The following is a 20,558-nucleotide window of genomic DNA, read 5'->3' on the forward strand; positions in this document are numbered from 1 at the left end:
ACCACCTGACTCCCATTTCCCATCCACCTCCCAGCTGCTTAGAGCAGTGGTTCTTAATGATGACTATGCACATTGAGACTTGAGGCAGGGGGGATATTAAGAATAAGGGCCCTGAGGCACGCTTCTGAAAGTGAGTCTTCAGGACTGGTCTGAGACCCAAGAATCTGCATCTCTAAAATTAACCAGGTGATTCTGTCGCTCAGCATCTATTGGCCTTATTTTATAAAACCTTGGTAGGGCTTCCCTGGTGGCTCAGATGGTAAAGAATCCACCTGCAATGCGGGAGGCCTGGGTTCAATCCCTGAGTCAGGATCTAGTGATTTAAGTGCAGGCAGGGTCTGGGGAGGGCTTCCCAGGTGGCGCTAGTGGTAAAGAACACACCCACCAGTGCAGGAGATGTAAGAGACATGGATTCCATCCTTGGGTCGGGAAGATCCCCTCGAGGAGGGCTTAGCAACCCACTCTAGTATTCCTGCCTGGAGAGTCCCCATGGACAGAGGAGCCTGGTGGGCTATAGTCAGGACTAAGTGACTGAGCATGCACACAGCGTATGGGGATTATAGTCCCTTACTGTGCACCACTGCAGCTCTTTCTACCTGGGGAGACTCCACCTACAGGGAACAGGAAGATACATGTACAGGATCAAGTGTGTAGAGTATTCTCCAAGTGTGGTTCACTCTGCCTTTTTCCCTTTGCATTCCAGCAAAGCTCAACAAACCCACCATCACCACTTCTGTTTCTTTTGACCTTTCTCCCTTCTTATTTCATGTTGCCGGTTTCTCTAGGTGCCGGTTTTCTCCATGAGCTTTGGAGGCAGTGGGTTCTGGAGGCTCTCAGCCAGCGGAGACTGGGGAGGGAGGGGCTGGTATCTTTAAGGGCAACCTGGCTGGCTGCCAGCAGCAGCACCCTTGGGGACTGAGGAGGGTACCCTGTGCCCATCCCAACCTGGGCCATTCTCCTTACCCTGCCCACAAGCCAGCCGTTTCTGATAAGCATGAGTAATCTGACCCTTGATGAGTATCTAGGGTTTCCTTACACTCGCTGAAAAGTATCTCCTGAGACCATTTGGCCTCATCCACCCAAGAGCCGTAAAAGTTAATAGATTTTTCTTGGATATCTTGAATTCTAAAAACACTTGAGCCCCAAGGGAGCCAGGAAGAATCCACTTCCTAGAAAGGAAAGAGGTTGATTTCTATCCTGTGATTAAAATGAGGCACACAAGTGAAGAGGGGAGAGACTTGCCTGAAATCACACGTGGTCGCTGGCCCACGCTGAGTTCTGATTCCCAGACTGAGCTACCTGATGCCTGGAGGGATGCAGGGAGGCGAGTGCCAGAGGCTCTGGACCCACTTCCTCTGGATTGATGCTGCTGGGCAGTGCCCTTTCCCCTCTGGTGGGACAAGGTGCAGCCCCCACAGTCACAATGCTCCCGGGTCACAGAGGCACTGGGCCCTGGGCCAGCCTCTGCCTGGAAAGTTTACTCTGGAAACATCTTCCGGTGGGTACTAAGAGCCTGATTCCAGGCCCTATGGCCTGTGGAACCTCACCACAGGGGGGAAGGCTGGGCCGGACTGAGTCATCACCTGTGGGGCTGGCCCCATGGAGGAGGTGGAGTGGACACCAAGACAACCCAGGGCCGAGGACCTAAAGGTTGGGCTCATCAGCTGGGCAGGATCCTACCTCAGTTATCAACCATATAAGAATACAGTCACAGCTACGGCAAAGGGCTTGGGCCGGAGACAGGTAACAGAGCAAACCTGCACTGGAACGCTTTTTCCTGGTAGCCAAGCTGTATGAGTGTGTGTGTGTGTGTGTGTGTGTGTGTGTGTGTGTGTGTGTGTGTCTGTGTCTGTGTCTGTGTGTGTGCACGCGTGGATACATTTTCAACCTAATCACTTTTGTAGCCTCTGCCATTGAGAGGGCAAGCCAGGCTTTTGCTCACAGGCCTCCATTGCGCCATCTCCCTCTCTCTAAACCTGGCCCACATGGTGAAGCCTCAGCCCTGGCTTTGCTACCTTGTCTTGCTCTGGCTGCTCCCCATCCTCTATCCCAGCACAGAAGGGTTGTATTATCAGCAAAAGGAGAGGAGAAGAGCCCAAGCTAGAAGGCAGGATTGCAGGCATCCGGGGAGGTTGGGCCAGTGGAGTTACTGCAAGTTCTACATCTTGGTTGTAATTTGAGAATGGGCTCCTCTAGAAGCCACTGGAGAGCTGGTCCTCATTTTACAGAGTGCTGTAGGCACTTCTGGGATGGTGCTAGAGAGAGAGACAGTAACAAGCTCCTCTTGCTTGTAACAAAGCTGATCACAGCTGAAACAGACAATTGCATCTCGACTGTCTGTGCTCCCATCCTCATCCCTGGAACCCGTGGCCTGCCTGTCAGAGGTCTTGCTTTTCTCTTGCCGCGTTGGCAAAGTGGTTCTGGTGGGTGGATGTATTGGCTGATTGTGCTGTCCAGGGGAAATAGTGAGAAAAGAGAGAAGATAGACTTAACCCAAAGCTTTTATTGGAAAATTAGGTATTTAAGGAAGTGATCAAGGAAGAGAGAGGGGGTTTTACCTTCCATTACCTGGAGGAGGTGGTTACCTACAGTGTCTCTTGGGATCTTGAGAAGTCCTTTGGCTCCAGCGGTGGAAGTGCCCTGAGATCTTTTTATTACTGCTGGACGAGGGGCTAGAAGAGAGGACAGTTAGGAGGCCTATGTGGAAGGAAGGTGGTTGATCTCAGTGAAGGTCCTGGAGTGATGCCAGGGGTGATGGTTAGAGGGCTTCTCGGTCTAGCCTCTTTGCAGGACTAATATCCCTCTTCTCCCTCCCGATGCCTCCAGACCTGGGAGATCCTAGTGAGCAATGAGCATGACACACAGGCTGTGGTACGACTAAGAAGCTTGCAGGGTCTCTACCTTCTGTGCGAGGCAGACGGTTCTCTGTGCTACGGGCGGCCAAGGACAAGCCATCACGGGTGCTTCCTCATCCGTTTCCACCGCAATGGCCAATGGACCCTCCAGTGCATCATCAGTGGGCGCTACCTGGAATCTGATGGCGAGGATGTTTTCTGTACCTCCCGGGTCCTCTCAGCTTACCACATGTGGACCCCTCGGCCAGCCCTGCACGTCCACGTGATCCTCTTCAGCCCCCTCAACCACTGCTATGCCCGGGCTGACCCTACCATGGGCCGAGTCTGGGTAGATGCACCAATTCCATGTCTGGAGGAATGCGGCTTCCTGTTGCACTTCCAAGATGGATGCTACCACCTGGAGACCTCTGCACACACCTTCGTGTCCCACTTAGACCGGCTGGTCTCCCAACCCTCAACGCAGACAGCTTTTCACATGCAAGTGCGTCCTGGAGGGCTTGTGGCGCTGAGCGATGGGGAAGGAGGCATACTGTATCCACAGGGCACACGCCTACTCCTGAGCCTGGGCTCCAGTCCCCATGGAGGCGAGGAGTGGTTCATCCTGCAGCGCTGCCCAACATGGGTTAGCCTCACGTCCAAGGCTCGGAAGTTCCTCTCCGTCGTCTATGGCAAGTGCTGGGTCTAACAGCCACAGGGGGAGGGAGGGCTGGTTGCTTAAAAGAGGAAAATTTGTTTGGGATCAGAGAGGATTTTTGAACCTGGTGATTAAGGAAGATCCTGAGGTCCCCAGAGGATCTCTGATGTCATGGAGATGGGCTTTAAAGTGGGGTCACAGACTTGCAAGAAAAGTGGCCTGGGTCTTCTCCAGGCTACTATGGGCCAAGATGAGAAAGGCTGGGGAGGGAAAGCAGAGGGAATGCCAGTCATCCAGTGTGGAGGAGGGGCTGAGACTGAGACTGGGGCCAGACTCAGGCTTCTTCTGACATCTTCTTCCTCTGTAGATGTGGAGGTGTGTGCTGCCTCTGAGCACATAAGCCCAATGTCATTGTTCCAGTTTGAATGTGACAACGAGACCCCCACCTTGCAGCTTCGTTCAGCCAATGGCTGCTACCTAGCCCAGGTGAGACCTTGACTTTCTGGACAAGAGAACCCTTGAGCCCTGAAATCTCCCTCGCTTTTTCCTTCTTCAGGGCAGATGATCTGATGATGAGATGAAGTATGGAGGCCCTTGTCAATAAACTCTTATTTTCATCCAGTGGGCACACTTGCATCCAATCAGGCCTCTTTTAAAAAAAGAAAATTTAAAAACACTTTATTGAGGCATGAATTACACAAAATAAAATGCTCACATTTTAAGGGTATGATTCAGTAAGTTTTGACAAATATATACAAGCATGCTGCAGCCATGCATGCTTGTTTCTAACCAAGTTAGAAAATATTTCTGTCATCACAGAAATTCCCCTCTGGCCCTCCCCACTACCACCAATACGCATTCCATCACTATAGATTCAATTTGCTTGCTCTTGAATTTCATATTATGGAATCATACAGTATTACAGTATATATGCTTCTTTCACTCAGGATAATGTTTTTGAAATTTGTCCATGATGTCACATGTATCAGTAGTTTGTTCCTTTATATTGATGGATTGTATTCCATAACACTGCTCACAAACACAAACATAATTTGCTTATACCCTCACTTATTGATGAATACTTGAGTTGTTTCCAGTTTGGGCCATTGTAAACAAAGTTACTATGGACATTCATGTACAAGCCTTTTTGTGGGCCTGTGCTTTCAGTTACCTTGTGCTTTCAGTTATCTGTGTAAACAAAGTTACTATGGACATTCATGTACAAGCCTTTTTGTGGGCCTGTGCTTTCAGTTATCCTAAATAGGTAGGAGTGGAATTATTGGGTCATATGATAAATGTGTATTTAACTTCTTAAGAAAATTTCAAGCAGTCTTCTAAAGTCATTGTACTGCTTTATGTTCTCACCAGTAACGTAGGAGAGTTCTAATTGCTCCATCTCACCAACACCAGGTCTTATCTGTCTTTTTAACTTCAGCCACTCTAAAAGTAAATGTGTAATGCCTATTTTATTGTGGCTTTAATTTGGATTTCCCTTATAATCAATAAATTTGAGCATCTTTTCATGTGCCTATTGGTCCTTTGTAGATCTTCTCTGTGAGGTATCTGATCAACTCTTTTGCCTGTTTGTTATTGTGTTGCTTGTCTTTTTATTGAGTTGTCAGAGTTTTGGTGTGTTCTAAAATAAAGTCCTTTGTCAGATTTATGCACTGTAAACATTTTCTCACAGTCTATGACTGACCTTTTTATTTGATTAATAGTGTGTTTTGAGTACCAAGTTTTTAGTTTTGGGCACCAAGTTTTTAATTTTGATGAAGTCCAATTTCTCCATTTTATAAGTGGTTGTGCTTTTTTTTTTTTTTCTGGCCCCAGGAAATCATTGCCTGACTCAAAGTCGCAAAGAATTTCTCCTGTGTTTTCTTCTAGATGTTTTATAGGTTGACTTTCACTTTTATGTCTATGATCCGCTTTGAAATGATTTTGGAGTCTAGGCCAAAGTTCATTTCTCTCCCTATGGGACACAGCACAGACTGGAGAAGTGGGAGAGCTGAGCTCACAACATGTTTTCCAAAAAACCATCTGCAGGCATAAGCATACCCTGAGAGAATTAAAAAAAGAAAAAGAAAAAAAAAAAGAGCTAGAGGGTGGAATATGGGAATGAGAGTCTAAGAATAAAAATAACAAGAAAAAAGCTGAGAGTCTGAGTCCTTGCTTCCCTCCTCTGTTCCCAATATTCTCAGAGGCGCCACAGGGCGGTGATGGCTGATGGGCACCCAATGGAGTGTGAAACCTTCTTTCGTATGCACTGGAACTGTGGCAGGATCCTCCTGCAGTCTCCCAATGGACTCTTCCTGGGCATCGCAGCCAATGGCCTGTTGATGGGCAGTGCCACCATTCCAGGTAGGCGAAGTAGCCTCTGCCAGGGTATTCCAAGTCAGACTTGCTTTCAGAGGGAGCTTGGTAGAAGCTATGGTAGAAAGTTGTGGTTATGGTAGAAAGGCCACCACGGCTGGGGGAAGAAGATTCGGGTCTGTGTCACCTGCTGCATCACCAGCTCAATGGACATGAATTTGAGCAAACTCTGGGAGATAGTGAAGGACAGGGGAACCCGGCGTGCTGCAGTCCATGGGGTCACAGAGTCACATACGACTTAGCAACTGAACAACAACAACCTGCTGAGTCGCTGACTTTTCATCATCACTTGGGTAACCCCCTTATCTGAGGTTCAGTTTCACTGTCTCTATCATCAGTGGAGGTGATCACCAACCTGTCTGCCTCAGAGGTTTATCATGAAGATTAAATAGATTCACTCATCTCAAAGGAAGGAAGGATATTAAAATGTCTTGGCCTCCATGCTGTAATGAGTGCTTTCATAAACATTTCACCAGCACCTAGCATGAGCCCTGGCACATGATAACTGTTGGCTAAATATTAGGATATTTATGATACCCTTTTGCCATCAAGGCCCATCTCCCTGCTTCCATCTGGGAAAGCATCTAGAGACAGCCCATCCCAATAACTTCTTCCTGTTTCTTTCAGGTCCAAATGAGGAATTTGGGATTCGATTAGCCAACCGCCCCTTCCTTGCCTTGCGGGGTCGGTATGGGTATGTGGGTACCTCGTCAGAACACGACCTCCTGCAGTGCAATATGGATCAACCAGACTGCATTCACCTGCTGCCCTGCCGCCAGGGCATCTACCACTTCCAAGGTGAGTAGCTCCACTTCCTCACCCCTGGCTTCATGATCTAGCCTAGCCTTAGCCTCAACTAAGACTTCAGGGACTGCTACTCAGGGCCCACTTTTCATAGGAGGAAAAACAGTTTCTGTTTGCTCTTACACTTCAAGGCTCCTGGAGTGGGTGGACAGAACAGAAACCTGCCCTCCTATGTTCCCAGAGAGGGACCTGCCAGGACAGGCAGGGTAAGGCAGTCCAGGAGGGGTGGTGGGCCTCCTGGGACCCCCCTCAGAGGCTGTACTGAGAGAGACCGCCCAACTCCAGAATGGCCCACCAACCTGAGCTCTTCCATTCCCAGCACAGGGTGGATCCTTCTGGTCAATAACATCCTTCGGCACCTTTCGGCCCTGGGGAAAGTTCGCCCTCAACTTCTGTATCGAGCTTCAGGGCAGCAACTTGCTCACAGTGCTGGCACCCAATGGCTTCTACATGCGATCCGACCGAAGTGGTACCCTGTTGGCAGACAGCGAAGACATTACCAAAGAGTGTATTTGGGAATTTTAGGTAAGGACCCAGGGGTCTGGGAGCAGAAGCTGATGAGGAGCAGCAGAAGAAGGGAAGAGGGTGCGGAGGCATGTGAGAGCAAAACCAATATGCACCCCAGGCTGGCATCTGTCCCATGCCTGGATCCACTCCAGACCTTTATTCCAAATTCTCATGGGGCTTCTAGACCTAGACTTGCTGGAGAGAGGAGGAGTCAGATCTAGGTTTCTCACTATTATGCCACACTGACTCTTGCGCTTGCAAGTCAGACTGCAGGGGACAAGATGAGGGGGCACTTGTGTATCTGTCTCTCTTCATTAAGAGGCAGAGTTTTTTCCCCCTTTGTAGGGAAGACTGGTAACTTTGAGGGATGTCCTTTCCATCCTAGGTACTTTCTACCCCTATACCTCAGATCCTTGGGGTATTAATGGCACCCAGATTTATCTGCAGCCTGATCCTTCTCCTAAAGTCTAACCTCATCTCTTTCCAACTTTCGGATTGACAGCTGACTTGACTTCATCCTGCCATCTCCTCCAAATGATCCTCCTCACCCTCCCCTTCAAAGGTGATCCTTCCTGCCCTCCCCATGGCCATGGAGGACACCACCATCCTCTCAAACACTCAGGCACAAGACCCAGCGCCACCTCTGCTTCCTCCCTTGTGTTCCCTTCACCAAACCCTGAAAATTCCAGTATTTCATTGGCAGAGCCTCTTGAGTGCTTCAGTTCAGTCACTCAGTTGTGTCCGACTCTGCGACGCCATGGACCACGAGCAGGCCAGGCCTCCCTGTCCATCACCAACTCCCAGAGTCCACCCAAACTCATGTCCATTGAGTCAGTGATACCATCCAACCATCTCATCTTCTGTCGCCCCCTTCTCCTCCTGCCTTCAATCTTTCCCAGCATCAGGGTCTTTTCAAACGAGTCATCTCTTTGCATCAGGTGGTCAAAGTATTGGAGTTTCAGCTTCAACATCATCCTTCCAATGAGCACCCAGGACTGATCTCCTTTCGGATGGAGTGGTTGGGTCTCCTTGCAGTCCAAGGGCCTCTCAAGAGTCTTCTCCAACATCAGTTCAAAAGCATTAATTCTTCAGTGCTCAGCTTTCTTTATAGTCCAACTCTCACATCCATACATGACTACTGGAAAAACCATAGCCTTGGCTAGATGGACCTTTGTTGGCAAAGTGATGTCTCTGCTTTTTAATATGCTGTCTAGATTGGTCCTAGCTTGCTCCTTAGTAATTACCATAATTACTGGCACAATTGTGTGGCAGGCTTTCCACCAAGAGCCTGAAGTGCAAAGGGCTCCCCAGCCACCAGGCCCATACCTACCTGATCTCTTCTCCACCGTAAGTTGACTTTTCTAAGCTGCTGCCTCCATTCCAGCTTTCCCTGCTCCTAACTCTTCAGGGTACCTCACTCCTCTTAGCCCTGTCCCTTCACAATCATCCTCTCTTTCCTGGCTTGGGAAGTCAGCCCTGTCCCTTCACAATCATCCTCTCTTTCCTGGCTTGGGAAGTCAGAGATTCAGTTTTAATATTATATAGACCTGGAACCAAAACCAGCAAGGCGTGGTCCTTACTAGCTTTGTAACCCCAGGGAAATTGCTCTAACATTTCTAAGCCTTGGTTTCCTTATCTGTAAAATAGGGATAATGTCTGCTTCATAGGGTGGTCTGAGGGGTCAGTGACTGTATGCCTCTAGATAGAGATCCCATATTCATTCACTCTTTTCCTTCATCTTTTATTGATTTTCTACATAAACCCTTTAATTGTGGCAAACTGGAAAACAAAAGGAAATCCCACTGAGTCGTTTCCTTATCTATTCCATGAAGGATTTGGATTGCACTAGATTTCTCTTTCCAGGCCTGACATTCTAGTAGACATTCCATCAAAGTGGTTAAGTGTTCATTTCTGGACTCAGAGCTGGGTTCTAATTGGATGCTTATTAGAAAACTGGTTGTTTGACCTTGGGCCAGTGAACTTCTCAAAGTCTGTTTCTTGTAGGTGAAATGGGAATATAGTGTGACTCTCGTGGGATTATTTGTTACACTGCTGATGACAGTGAAATGCTTAGTAAACAGCTTGGTGCCTTGCACACCCTCACACCATCAGATGTCTTCCTCAAGTCAGTCTGAATTCTTAGGAAGTCTAACCTGTTGATTCTAGTCTCCCTGTGAATTCTGGTGGTATTTTGCACCATTCATTGGATTTTTCAAAATCACTTCTACTGCTCTTCCCTATAAACTAACCTCTCCTCTGTCCCTGTGGCCCTTCCTCAAGAAAGGAACAAATGACTTTATCTTCTCTCTTCCCACTGGGTCTCACCAGGTTTTTTCCTAAATGGTAGAAATCAGCAAATGACCAACTGAAGGTTTCTGTTTCCTCTTTCCTCCCCAGGTCAACAGGATGCCACCTACCGAAATCCAAATCTTCCAGGAGAAACTACTACACTAAACCAAACAGGAGCCCCAGAGTCAAGATCCATGAGAAGAATATCTGTAACACAACTTTTCCTACCCAGTTTAGCAAAACACCTGTTTCGAGCAAAAATACATCACAAACGGCCACCCCCAAGACCCTGGTGTGCATCTGGCTTGAGAGCAGAGGTGTGGATGAGGGTGGCAACTGAGGCTCCAGGCCACTCCAAGTGGTGTCCAGAAGAGGGGAGACCAGATGGTACCCTATTCTTCTGCCGATTCTCCCCGTCCCCTCCAGAAGCACTAGACGTTCCCCAGAGATCCCATGAGGAAGGAGTCACAGCCAAGATATGACTAGATGTCCTTCTGGTTTAGGACAAAGGAAGGATTATTAATCCTATAGGCACAAGGTAGTCATAATGACAGTTTATGCATACATAGCCCACTCTCCCTCCATAGCTGGCCAACCGTCCCACCTTATCATTTCCTTTTGATCCAGTCAGTAGGATGCAAAATGTATTTTCTCCATCACTGCCCACCATTTACAGGGAGCTGAAGTGATTTGCCCATGACTGGGACCTCTGATGCAATTCTTCAATTAGAGTAGACCCTGATGCCCATGAGTCTTTCCATCAAAACAGAGCTTCCAAAATGGGTGTCTTTCTTGCACTGTCTTCATAACCTTGGCCCTTAGTGGCATATCATCTGCCCCATTAATGCCTTTCTTGACACAGGCTCTTAAGTACATTAATTTAGAAAGGGATATTTTAATCACTATCATAAAATGGAAGGCCGGAATCACTTGCCATGAGCAGAAGTGAAGTGAAGTTAAAGTTGCTCAGTTGTGTCCAACTCTTTGTGACCCCATGACTTTACAGTCCATGGAATTCTCCAGGCCAGAATACTGGAGTGGGTAGCCTTTCCCTTCTCCAGGGGAAGTTCCCAACCCAGGGATTGAACCCAGGTCTCCTACATTGCAGGCGGATTCTTTACCAGCTGAGCCACAGGGAAGTCCAAGAATACTGGAGTGGGTAGCCTATCCCTTCTCCAGTGGATCTTCCCAACCCAGGAATCGAACTGAGGTCTCCTGCATTGCAGGTGGATTCTTTACCAACTGAGCTACCAAGGAAGCCATGAGTAGAAAGTGACCATAAAAATGAATATACTGAAGACAAAAAAAAAAAAAAAGAATACAATGAAACCAAAGTGATGCCATAAATTTTAGTTAGACTTCCCCTCCTTGACCAAGGTTCAGAGCCTGAAGCTCCCTGTCCCTCTGTTAAAAAAAAAAAAATAGATTAACAAGTGTTACAGAGGGGCTACAGAGTAGAACCAAAATGAAAATTTTCTCTTTGATGCAATCAGAATTGAAAGGGAGTGGAAAAGGGAATAATCTGTGCTCATTGCTAACTCAATATTATATAAAGCAGCATCCAGACAGCTTCTCAAACACTCTCAAAGCCTGAGCCCTACTGCATCATCCCACAACGAGGGCCTGGCTTTTAAGTTTATTGAGAAGAGAAGCTGAAACCAGAATCTGAGAGTTTCTGCTTGGGTAGAGGAAAGTGATGTCAAGTTTCTGTAAGTATGTTTTTCCTCAAGAAATATGAAAGAATTTTGTAAACATTTTAATTCAATAAGAGAAGGTTGCAAACACTAAGGACCAGGGTATCTCCTTTCCTAGAAAATGTTAAGAATAGGCCAGAGATGTGTGGAATACAGTCTTCAGAGATAAGACTTTGGGAGTCATTTAACACAGAATCTCTTCTTCAGCCTTCCCTAATACATGTAGTCAGACACACAGGAATGTATGTGCCCAGGGGCACATGCACGCACGTGCACACATGCACACACACACACACACACACACACACACACACAGAGATGTGCATGCACGCATTTATGCTCCCCACAAGTGGCCATCCTCAGCTTGAATGTGCTCAGCCATGGGGCTTCAGCTGCCAGCTGCTTCCGTTGCTGAGGTCAGTTTGGTCACTGAAGTGAATGGCACAATCTCAGTCACCTCACAAAACCTTGCCCATCTCCCTGGGCCGTCTGTCCAGTGGGGCCCCAGCTTGAGAGGAGAGAAGCAGAGCAGAGGCAGGTCATGCTCTGTTATCCTTGGAATTTCATGGTAGAACTGTGCTGGCACAGGGAGCTCTCTGTGCTGATGGAAATGTTCTATAACGTTTATTGTCCAACACAGTAGCCACAGGCGCACGTGACTACTTACCAGGTGATTTAGTGGGTAAAGAATCCGCCTGCTAATGCAGGAGATGCAGAAGACTCAGGTTCAGTCCCTGGGTCCAGAAGATCCCCTGGAGGAGGGCATGGCAACCCTCTCCAGTGCTCTTGCCTGGAGAATCCCATGGACAGAGGAGCCTGGTGGGCTACAGTCCATAGGGTCACAAAGAGTCGGATACAGCAGTCGGGGTTATCAGTGGAACCTCAATACACCTTTCCTCATTCCTTGCATGGCCCAAGGAAGCCCTCAGCTGCCAGCAACACCTCCTGTTTTGCACAACCAGGACCCCTGCCCCCAGACTGTGTCTTGAACAACTTCAGGGGGAGCCATTCACACAGTACACCAGGAGGATGGCGCTTCCTGGAAGCAACTGAGCGCACACACAGCGTGAGTGTGGAGCTGAATTCTTCATTTTGTTTCATTTTAATCACTTTAGTAGCCACATGTGGTTGGTGGCTACTTTTACTGGCAGCACAGCTCTAGAGTATTTGATGATAAAGAGACTTATTGAAGGATAACTTCAGGACCAGTACCTGTCGCAGATGGAAGTAAATAAACTCTGTCCTGACCCTCACTTTGCACCATCATCATTCCATCCCCATCTCTTCAAAATGGAAAGAATTTGGAGAGATGAGCCCACCCCTCACTCCAAATATCTCCTCCATCACTTTCCTCCGTGTCCCTCTCTTTTCTTACATCCCTAGGTTTCTCAGGAGAAGCCTGGAGATTTCTCTCTAGGGAGACAAAATTGAGACAATTTGGAACTTACGGAAAAGAAGAAGCAGGCAAACATGCTCCAGGAGCACATATAAAGGGGGGAGCAGAATATAAAAAGGGGCATTTCCGCTCTGTTTGCAGCTGTGCAGAAAATACATATGCAATTAAGGAGTTCATATGTCTCTTAGATTAAGGAATTATTAGACATTTTCTTAGATGTGGTCATGGTGTTGTGGTTATATAAGAAAACTTCCCTTATTTTTTGGAGATGCATGCTGGAGGCCTCGGGTGACTCATGGCCATCCCAGGCCATGAGGTGCTGTCAGTATCTGCACGTGTGCATATGTGTGGGTATATGAGCACCAAAACACCAAGGCAGATACCTATACATACATGTGCAGATACATACATACATATATACAGAGATTTGATGGATAGACAGTAGCTAGATTCATAGATTATAAACACATAAATATATTAGATGATAGCTAGCTAGAGACACATTTTCATAGATAGATATTTAGATAGACAGAGGGCAAACTGTTTATAATTGTTAAATATAGGGATGGGATTATGAGTACTCACTTTAAAAACATGATGGACAACAGAACTACTGCCAATTTAAAAAATGTTTTTATTACTGCCAACTGGAAGCCTCGTAAGGCCAATGAGACATGTGGGTGGGCACAGCCTCTCCACTCAGGTGACACACAAGAGGGGCAAGTTCCACAGACAAGGAGGAGACACAGGATGGAGGAGGGGCAGTGCTCTGCTTGGACAGATGGGGTCATATCCTCCCCACCACATCTCCTTTCCACACTGAGCCTCCTTCCTCATCCCAGACCTCACAGTGGGGAGCCAGGCCAGTGCAAGGCCTGATGGGCACCAAGACTGGCGATGGGGGCAGAGGAAGGAAGGACAAGGATGGCAAAGCAGGATGGAGTTCAGGGAGCTCAGCTGTGGGGGGAAGGTAGCCTGCAGGGATGAAGGGAGGTTGAGATTGGGCTTGTTGTTGGCACCCCAGCCCTCCAAATCACTGATGGGGAGAGAAGCAGATGTTGGCTCTTTACCCTGGATATATACACTCAGATCCCAATCCCGCCCCGTCTTCCTGCTACAGCCGTCAATAGTAGTATACACTCAGGGGTGCTAGTCTCCCCAACTCTGTGGGCCATGCAAGGAATGAGGAAAGCTGTATTGAGGTTCCACTGATAACCCCGACTGGAGATCGGGCCTTCTGGTGGGTCAAGGAGTTGGTTTGCCCTCCCCACACCCTGCAGGAGTGCAGCCTGGCACAGATTCTTACCCCAGCAGGACTGGAGACAGGCTTGTGGTGGGGTGTCACTCAGACACCCCTCAGATGCTGTCCCCCAGCACAGTGGATAGCTGGAGGGATCCATGGATTCCAGGGTAGGTAGGACTGCCGTGGACTGCTTGGAAAGCAAGAGGAAGCCCTCAGCTGCCAGCGACACCTCCTGTTTTGCCCGACCAGGACCCCTGCCCCCAGGCTGTATCTTGAACAACTTCAGGGGGAGCCATTCACACAGTACACTAGGAGGATGGCGCTTCCTGGAAGCATGCACTGTGGGGGCCAGGGGCACCGGGAATTCTAGCTCAGGCCTCCACTGCGAATGGGAAGAGCCTTCCTGGTTCACAAACTCCCCCTCCTCCTGGATACCTGTGCAGAGAAGATTCCTGGGGAGGCACGTGGTACAGTCAGACCCCGGGAACTACCTACAAGGTAAGGGAGAATCCACTCAGCAGGAGGAACAAGGGTCTGCAGAGCAGGGGGTGGTGGGGAGAGGCAGGGGAAGTTTTAGGAAAGGCAATGACTTCTGGCAGGGGTGGGAGGGGGTGGATGCTACAGCCCTAAACTGCCTCCTCCCCAAAGCGGGGTCTTAAAAGACTGGGGAAGAAGGATTAATTTCCAGGGATGATAAATCAGGGGCTGTGCAGCCCTGAAGAGCAAGGATTATGTGTGTCCAGCATCCAATACAAGATCTGATGTGTGGGATGTGCCAAGTAAATGTTCGGTGGCTGGAGAGATGGAAGGAAAGATAGGTGGATGGATGGATGGATGGAAAGATAGGTGGGTGAATGGATGGAGGGAAGGAAGGGAAAGGTGAGTGGATGGATGGATAGATGGACGAATGGAAGGGAAGGAAGGAAGGGAAATATGAATGGATGGAAGGAAGGAAAGGGAAGAAGGAAGGAAGGAAGAGAAAGGTGAGTGGATGGATGAGTGGATGCATGGGCTGAGAAATCACCTGGAAACTGCATCTCCCACTTGAGCTTCTCTTGTCGGCGCCATTTGGCCCTTCGGTTGGAAAACCAGATCTGAGGGAGGGCAGAACCATGCAGCTGACTGTGCGCTCCAGGGCCCAGCACCTACCATTCTCACCCACGTGTTCCTGACCTGGACTCAGAGAGCAGACCCTTCCCCAGACTCGACCTCCCCGCTTCCTGCTCTGGCCTTTGCTCTCTGACCCCTTCCTCGGCACCAAGGCGTGGAGAGGGAGGAGGGGAGAGCAATCAGCAGCAGGGGAACATGGAGGGGCTTGTCTCATTTCTGCTCCAAACAAGCCGGTCTCCACCTTCCCACCCCCTTCTCTACTGCACCGCAGCCCAAAGCCTGCCTGGCCCAGACTCTCTGCCCCTGGGGCCTGTGCACGCTGTGCAGCAGGGCTCACTCACCCTCACCGTGTCCTCGGGCAGACAGGTGGCTGCAGCCAGTTTCCCACGGGCCACTGAATCAGGGTACTGCCCACGCTGGAATTCTGCAGAGATGGAGGCTCACACAGCAAGGGCACAGGGAGCGGGACAAGGCCTGCCTCCCCCTCAGCAACACCCCCTCCCAACTCCTACCCCGCCTGGCACAACCCTGAACTGCCTCCTCCTGGAGGCAGGGCCACCTGCAGCCTCCAGCGCTCAGCCATGGCCCACATCCACCCAGCCCCGGCACCTTTCTCCAGCGCCTCAGCTTGGCCTGGGGAAAAGATCGTCCGATTCCGGTGGCCAGGTCCTGGGTGGGGACCCCGGGGAGCCTCAGAGTCACTAGGCGGAGTTCGAGGAATTGGACCCAAACCGGCTGCAAAGGGAGACAGGAGCGGGAGCGGGTTTGCAACAGCGATTCCTCCGTGGCTGTGGGGCCGGGGCAGTGTGGCTATAGAGAGGAACCGCGCTGCTGGGACATCCACCAGGACTCGGGGGTTGCTGCAGGGGCACTGGGTGAGGTGCACACTCCATACCGTTGTGGGCGCATGCTTAGTATTTGGAGGGAGACAGCTGCAAGATTTGGTCCAGGCTTGTGTGACCACCGCCACATATCAAAAGTGGTCTGAGAGGCTGTGATCGAGGCAGGGAGAAGATGTGGAAGCCCCAGTCCTGCCTCCTCCTCAACAGATCCTGTGAACCTAGGGGCCTAGGAAGCTGGTCTCTGTTCCAGGACCTGCCAACACCTAGCTAGTGACCTTGGGTAAGTCACTTCCCTTTCTCTGAGCCTCCATCCTCTCCTGCCAGGAGAGAATAAGACCCCCTGCCAGGTCCTCTCGGTTGTCTTACGGTGAGGGTGATGCAAGAAAGAACAAGAAAGGAATGTGAGAACTGTAAGATGCTTACGTGTAGCTCTGATCATCCCCGGAGGCAGCTCCAAGACCCACCTGGCAACCTGAGATGTATCCAGGGCAGTCTCCGGTCCTCCTGCAATGCCCGCAGGACTCGGTTGATGGAGGAGACCTGAGGATGTGGGGTCTTGAGCAGGAAGACAGTGCACAGAGCCGGGGGTGCTACCTAAAGATGTTTCCCCAACATCCTCTCTCTCTGTCTCTGTCCCAGCCAACACCTTACTTCCAAGGGCAGCCTCCTCTCACTCCCCATACTTTCTTCATCTCACCTGTCTCACCACTTTTCAGAAGAGAAACTTCTGGGTCAGAAGAGAGCCCAGGAGCCCTGCCCCCAGCCTGGGAGGCCCCACTGCCAAGTAAGCAGGAATCTACTTCTGCCTCCCCAGAGAGCCTGTCTGCGGCTCCAGTTCTGGTTCTGGGGAAGGGAGGGCACTTACACTGGGAGTCTTGTCCTGGGTGCAAAGCCCCTCTGCACAGAGCTGGCGTTGGATCTCCCAGGCGAAGAGGGCCGGGCACTCCCCCTTGAGCTGGGCGATTCGCGCCACCACTGGCGGCGTGGCCAAGCGTGGCTTGCTTCCCCCAATCCCCTTGGGCTCCAAGACACCTGTGCGATAGTAACGGCCTAGGATCTTGCTCACACAGCCATTAGATACCTGCATCAGGTGAGAGGCAGAGACAGGTAAGGCCTAATGGCCAGAGGAGGAGGGTCCCTGGGACAGAGGAAGCTACAAAGCCACCGAGTGGAGTGCAGCCCCATGTTCAGAAGTCTGAAGCTCCCTATCCCAGCCCTCAGGGGAGCAGCCCAAGCCCAAAGGCCCTCCCAGTCTGCACCAGCTCCAGACTTGCCTTAAAGGGCCTCCTCTCCCCGCTTCTTGTCCCCATCACTGGGTGAAGAGCCCAGCATCCTACCTTGAGGCTCCGGGAGATGTCACAGGGCCGCATCCCGCTGACAGCTAGCCGCACAATCTGTTGCCGGGTATCCAGGGGCAGGGGCCGACCATTCACAAAGAGACCCCCTAGCTGGTTCACACTACTGATCCCTGGGAGGGAGAAAGAGGCATCCAACCCAGCAGCTCCCCTCTCTCCGGTCCGCCTGTGGCCAGGATGACCCTCCTGGGAGAGGGTTACCCCTCCAGCCTGCCTTCCCACCATAGAGAAAATCCTCTCCCCAAGGGATGGCCCCTCTTCTGCTCACAGGGTCCCCCAAACATGCCACTTTCTCTGGGAGCTGGCTCATGGGTGAATCTTTGCTCCTTGGCCATAGGCACTGGCCCTCCTGAGCTTACAGACACAGGATGGAACAGAGAGACTGTCTGGACTGAGCACCCTTAGAACGCTGGCCAAGGGCACATGAAACCACGTGGATGGAAGCAGAACCTTGAGCCATTTCTGCCCTCCTTTTGCTACCCTGTCCTTCCAGCTTCTCTCGGGTGTCTTACCATCCTGCGGCATGCTCCAGGCTGAGCTTCCTCTCAAAGGACAGGCACTGGGAAGAGTGGGGAGGGGAGTTTCTCCTGGGAGGTCCTTCTTTGTTCTTGGGGCTGAGCCTACAATAATCCAGGGGTCTTTGGGTGGAATCTCTTGCTTGGAATGATCTTGGGATAGGGTTTTGTGATAGAGGATAAGGTTTCTAAAATTTGCCGGTGGATTGGTTACAAAGATTCAAATTCATCCTACTAAACCTTTGAATTAAAACATCACAGAGCTAGGGGACTTCCCTCGCGGTCCAGTGGTTAAGACTCAGCACTTCCAGTGTGCAGGTTGGATCCCTGGTCGAGGAGCTAAGATCCCTCAAAAGCCTTATCAGCCCCCAGGAGGTGATATACTTGGGGCAAGAGTCCCACCTCCTAAGCTCAGGAGGGTCTGCACAGCCAGGGAGAGCACCAGGGACCACAGATCCCCATCACCCTGGTCCAGGGCTGGGAACCACATTCAAGGTTCTGCCTGCAGTCTTATGCAGGTTATGTTCTCCAAACCACCAGCCAGAAAGCTTCCTTCAGAGCACCTCATGGGAGGGTCTTGTTCTGTGTTTTATGCTCCCCAGGAAGGTCTGAGGAGACACCAGGGCTCAGCTCTACCCCCAGGCATTGAAGCTCAGGCCCCACCCACTGGAAGTAGAGATGAGCAAGCCTGAAGCCTCCCAGAAGACACCTCTCTTGACACCTTCTAACCCACTGGGGTTGTTGTTTCCTGTTAACTCTGGAGAGTTCTAGATCTCATACTCTCAGAGGTCAGCTCTCCAGGGCCACTCATTCCTTCAATTACCATTTACTGAAGGGATGTCGAAGGGAGGGAGGGAGAAGCAGGAGAGGGCTGTCTCTGAGCTGCACAGATGCCAAGGTGAGCATGAGAGAGTCTCTGGGCAGCTAGGGACAAAGGTCATGAGCCACCATGTCTGTCTTGCTTTTAACAGCTAGACATGGCAGTTGAAGCCACCTGCTTTCATGCCTGGACCCCTGGCAGGTCTGGGGGTCACCCCAGAGAATAGCTTATGCTTGGATCTTTCCTGTAATAACCACACCATCTCGACTTAGTTAACTAATTTGCAATTATTTACTGAATATGGTATTAATCGTGAGTACACAGCTGGTTGTTCAGGATGAAGGGGGTAAAATGGAAAAGGACAAGGCTTTTGCTCTCCAAGAGATCACAGAGCAGCCAGGAAGAGGAGACTGGTGCTGGGGAGAAGACAATGAGCTCAGGAGGGACCTGAGGAACTCAGGAACGGAAACAGCTTTCACTCACTCCTCTCTAGACAGAGAGAGACACGTTCCCCTACAAGCTCTCATCTCTCCAAGAGTCAGGAAGGCAGGCAGAGGTTTCTCCAGACAGAAAACCGAGGGACAAATTGGGGTTCTCTCAAATAAGAGGCTACCCAGGGAGTAATTTTAGTTCAGGGACGTTTAGAAGCCAGTCCCTCCTCAGAAGCTGACATTTCCAGCTTCTAATCCTGAGGCTCTCTTTCTCTGCCTCCACCCCTGCCACCACGAAAGCAATGGAGAAAAGAAAGTCAGTCCAGGGACTTAAAGGGCTGTGTCAAAAACTCAGAAAATCAGCCAAGCCCTGAATCATTGAAAGGACTCTGTCCCCCTCCTCAGTGACTAGAGCTCAAGAGGAGCTGTGGGGGCTCAGGTTTGATATCCAAACCTAAAATCCCCCCAACTCAAAATAGTAACCCATTCCCAGTCACTGCACCACACATTTCGAAAATTCATATTGACTTGTCTGAGGAGAGAACCGGTCCTCACAAGATGAGAGAGCAGGAGAGGGGGCTGAAGGGGCAGGAAGGAGGTGGCTGCAGAGACAAAGGAGGGGAGAGGTTGGCTTGGCCGCACAAAGACATGGAGCCAGCCTGGGAGGCAGAGCAGACAATGAGCCGGAGGTGAGCTACCTGTGTGGAGGCACTGAGGTGAGAGCTTCGACGCTTCAGGAGTCTCAGGCTCCTGATCTGGGCTCCTGAGACCCCTGCAGTCTCCAGGGAGGGTGCTGGTCTGGTCCTGGTAACAGTCTCCTCTCTGTTTCTGCTTCAGTCCTGCCAGGGGGTCCAGAGCTACAGAGAGCCCGGTGATCGGGAGCAGAGGGCAGCCTTCTGGGAGCAGCCAGTGATGTCACAGGCCATGAGCAGAGGAGAGAGGAGGAGGGAAGTGTGCATGGAGCTGACTGACGCTGGCCCTGAGTCAGGGCGAACCACAGCCAATGACCCACTGTGTCCTTTCACTGGAAGTCCTCGGAGCCCATGTTGCCCCCACCTGCCAGCCTGAAGCAGGGCCAGAGCCAGTCTCACCCAGGGCGCCCAGCCCCTGAGCACACCCACTCAGGGGCCAGCACTCCTGAAGTGAATGAGGAATAAGGAAGATGGGGGAATTTCAGACTGTGTCTCCAAGTCTTCAGATGCTCAGAAGCCCAAACGTGACTTCCAGAACCACAGGCACAGCCTCCAACCCAGAATGCACCTTTGGGTTCTGAGTCAACTCCTGAGTCCTGTGTTGGTTGAAAAGATAAATGGGTACATAGACCAACACCTAAATACTGGCCAAGTTGGCCCATGAATCTCTCAGAGAATGAGGTATTTGTAGAAAAGAGTGTCACATGGCACCAGTTCTTCCCGAGTGTCCTAACCAAACTTCCAGTTGGCTCCTTGACTGAGGTGATGCCCAGGATGAGTCTTGCTTAGAAATTGGGGGACCCTGGGATTCAAAACACTGTCAACAGGGTTGATGGAGGGAATAAGCCTCTGAGGGGAGTTAGGTTGCAGGTGGGGTATCTATCCATTTCTAGACTTATCAGGCTCCATTCCACTAAGGATATGGTGGTTTTAGACTCTAAATTATGAATGACACTCCTGTTCCCACCGTGGACACCACAGGGTGCCCGGATCATTGTTGG

General features: G+C 50.5%; 2 protein-coding genes across 2 annotated transcripts; one reads left to right on the top strand and one right to left on the bottom strand.

Moving 5' to 3' along the window:
- The first annotated feature begins 1,599 nt into the window (after positions 1-1,599).
- FSCN3 (fascin actin-bundling protein 3) lies at positions 1,600-7,188 on the top strand. The gene is made up of 6 exons (XM_052639264.1): positions 1,600-1,743; positions 2,827-3,523; positions 3,857-3,975; positions 5,688-5,847; positions 6,487-6,657; positions 6,983-7,188. The coding sequence occupies exons 1-6, from the start codon at positions 1,600-1,602 to the stop codon at positions 7,186-7,188; spliced, it is 1,497 nt and encodes a 498-aa protein (XP_052495224.1).
- Positions 7,189-13,394: 6,206 nt separating this feature from the next.
- Positions 13,395-17,624, bottom strand: PAX4 (paired box 4). The gene is given in 11 exon segments (XM_052638410.1): positions 13,395-13,451; positions 13,453-13,519; positions 13,852-13,982; positions 14,228-14,283; positions 14,817-14,886; positions 15,244-15,326; positions 15,512-15,637; positions 16,209-16,284; positions 16,610-16,825; positions 17,082-17,212; positions 17,612-17,624. Coding segments are annotated over 11 exon segments (1,026 nt in total).
- Between the last annotated feature and the right edge of the window lie 2,934 nt (positions 17,625-20,558).

The sequence above is a fragment of the Budorcas taxicolor genome, chromosome 4 (assembly GCF_023091745.1).
Source record: "Budorcas taxicolor isolate Tak-1 chromosome 4, Takin1.1, whole genome shotgun sequence".
Lineage (NCBI taxonomy): Eukaryota > Metazoa > Chordata > Mammalia > Artiodactyla > Bovidae > Budorcas > Budorcas taxicolor.

Coding starts and splice junctions, on each gene's coding strand:
- FSCN3 (XM_052639264.1), top strand. CDS start 1,600: ATGGAGGAGGTGGAGTGGACACCAAGACAACCCAGGGCCGAGGACCTA. Junction 1,744..2,826: donor AGGGCTTGGGCCGGAGACAG/GTAACAGAGCAA, acceptor CGATGCCTCCAG/ACCTGGGAGATCCTAGTGAG. Junction 6,658..6,982: donor GGGCATCTACCACTTCCAAG/GTGAGTAGCTCC, acceptor TTCCATTCCCAG/CACAGGGTGGATCCTTCTGG.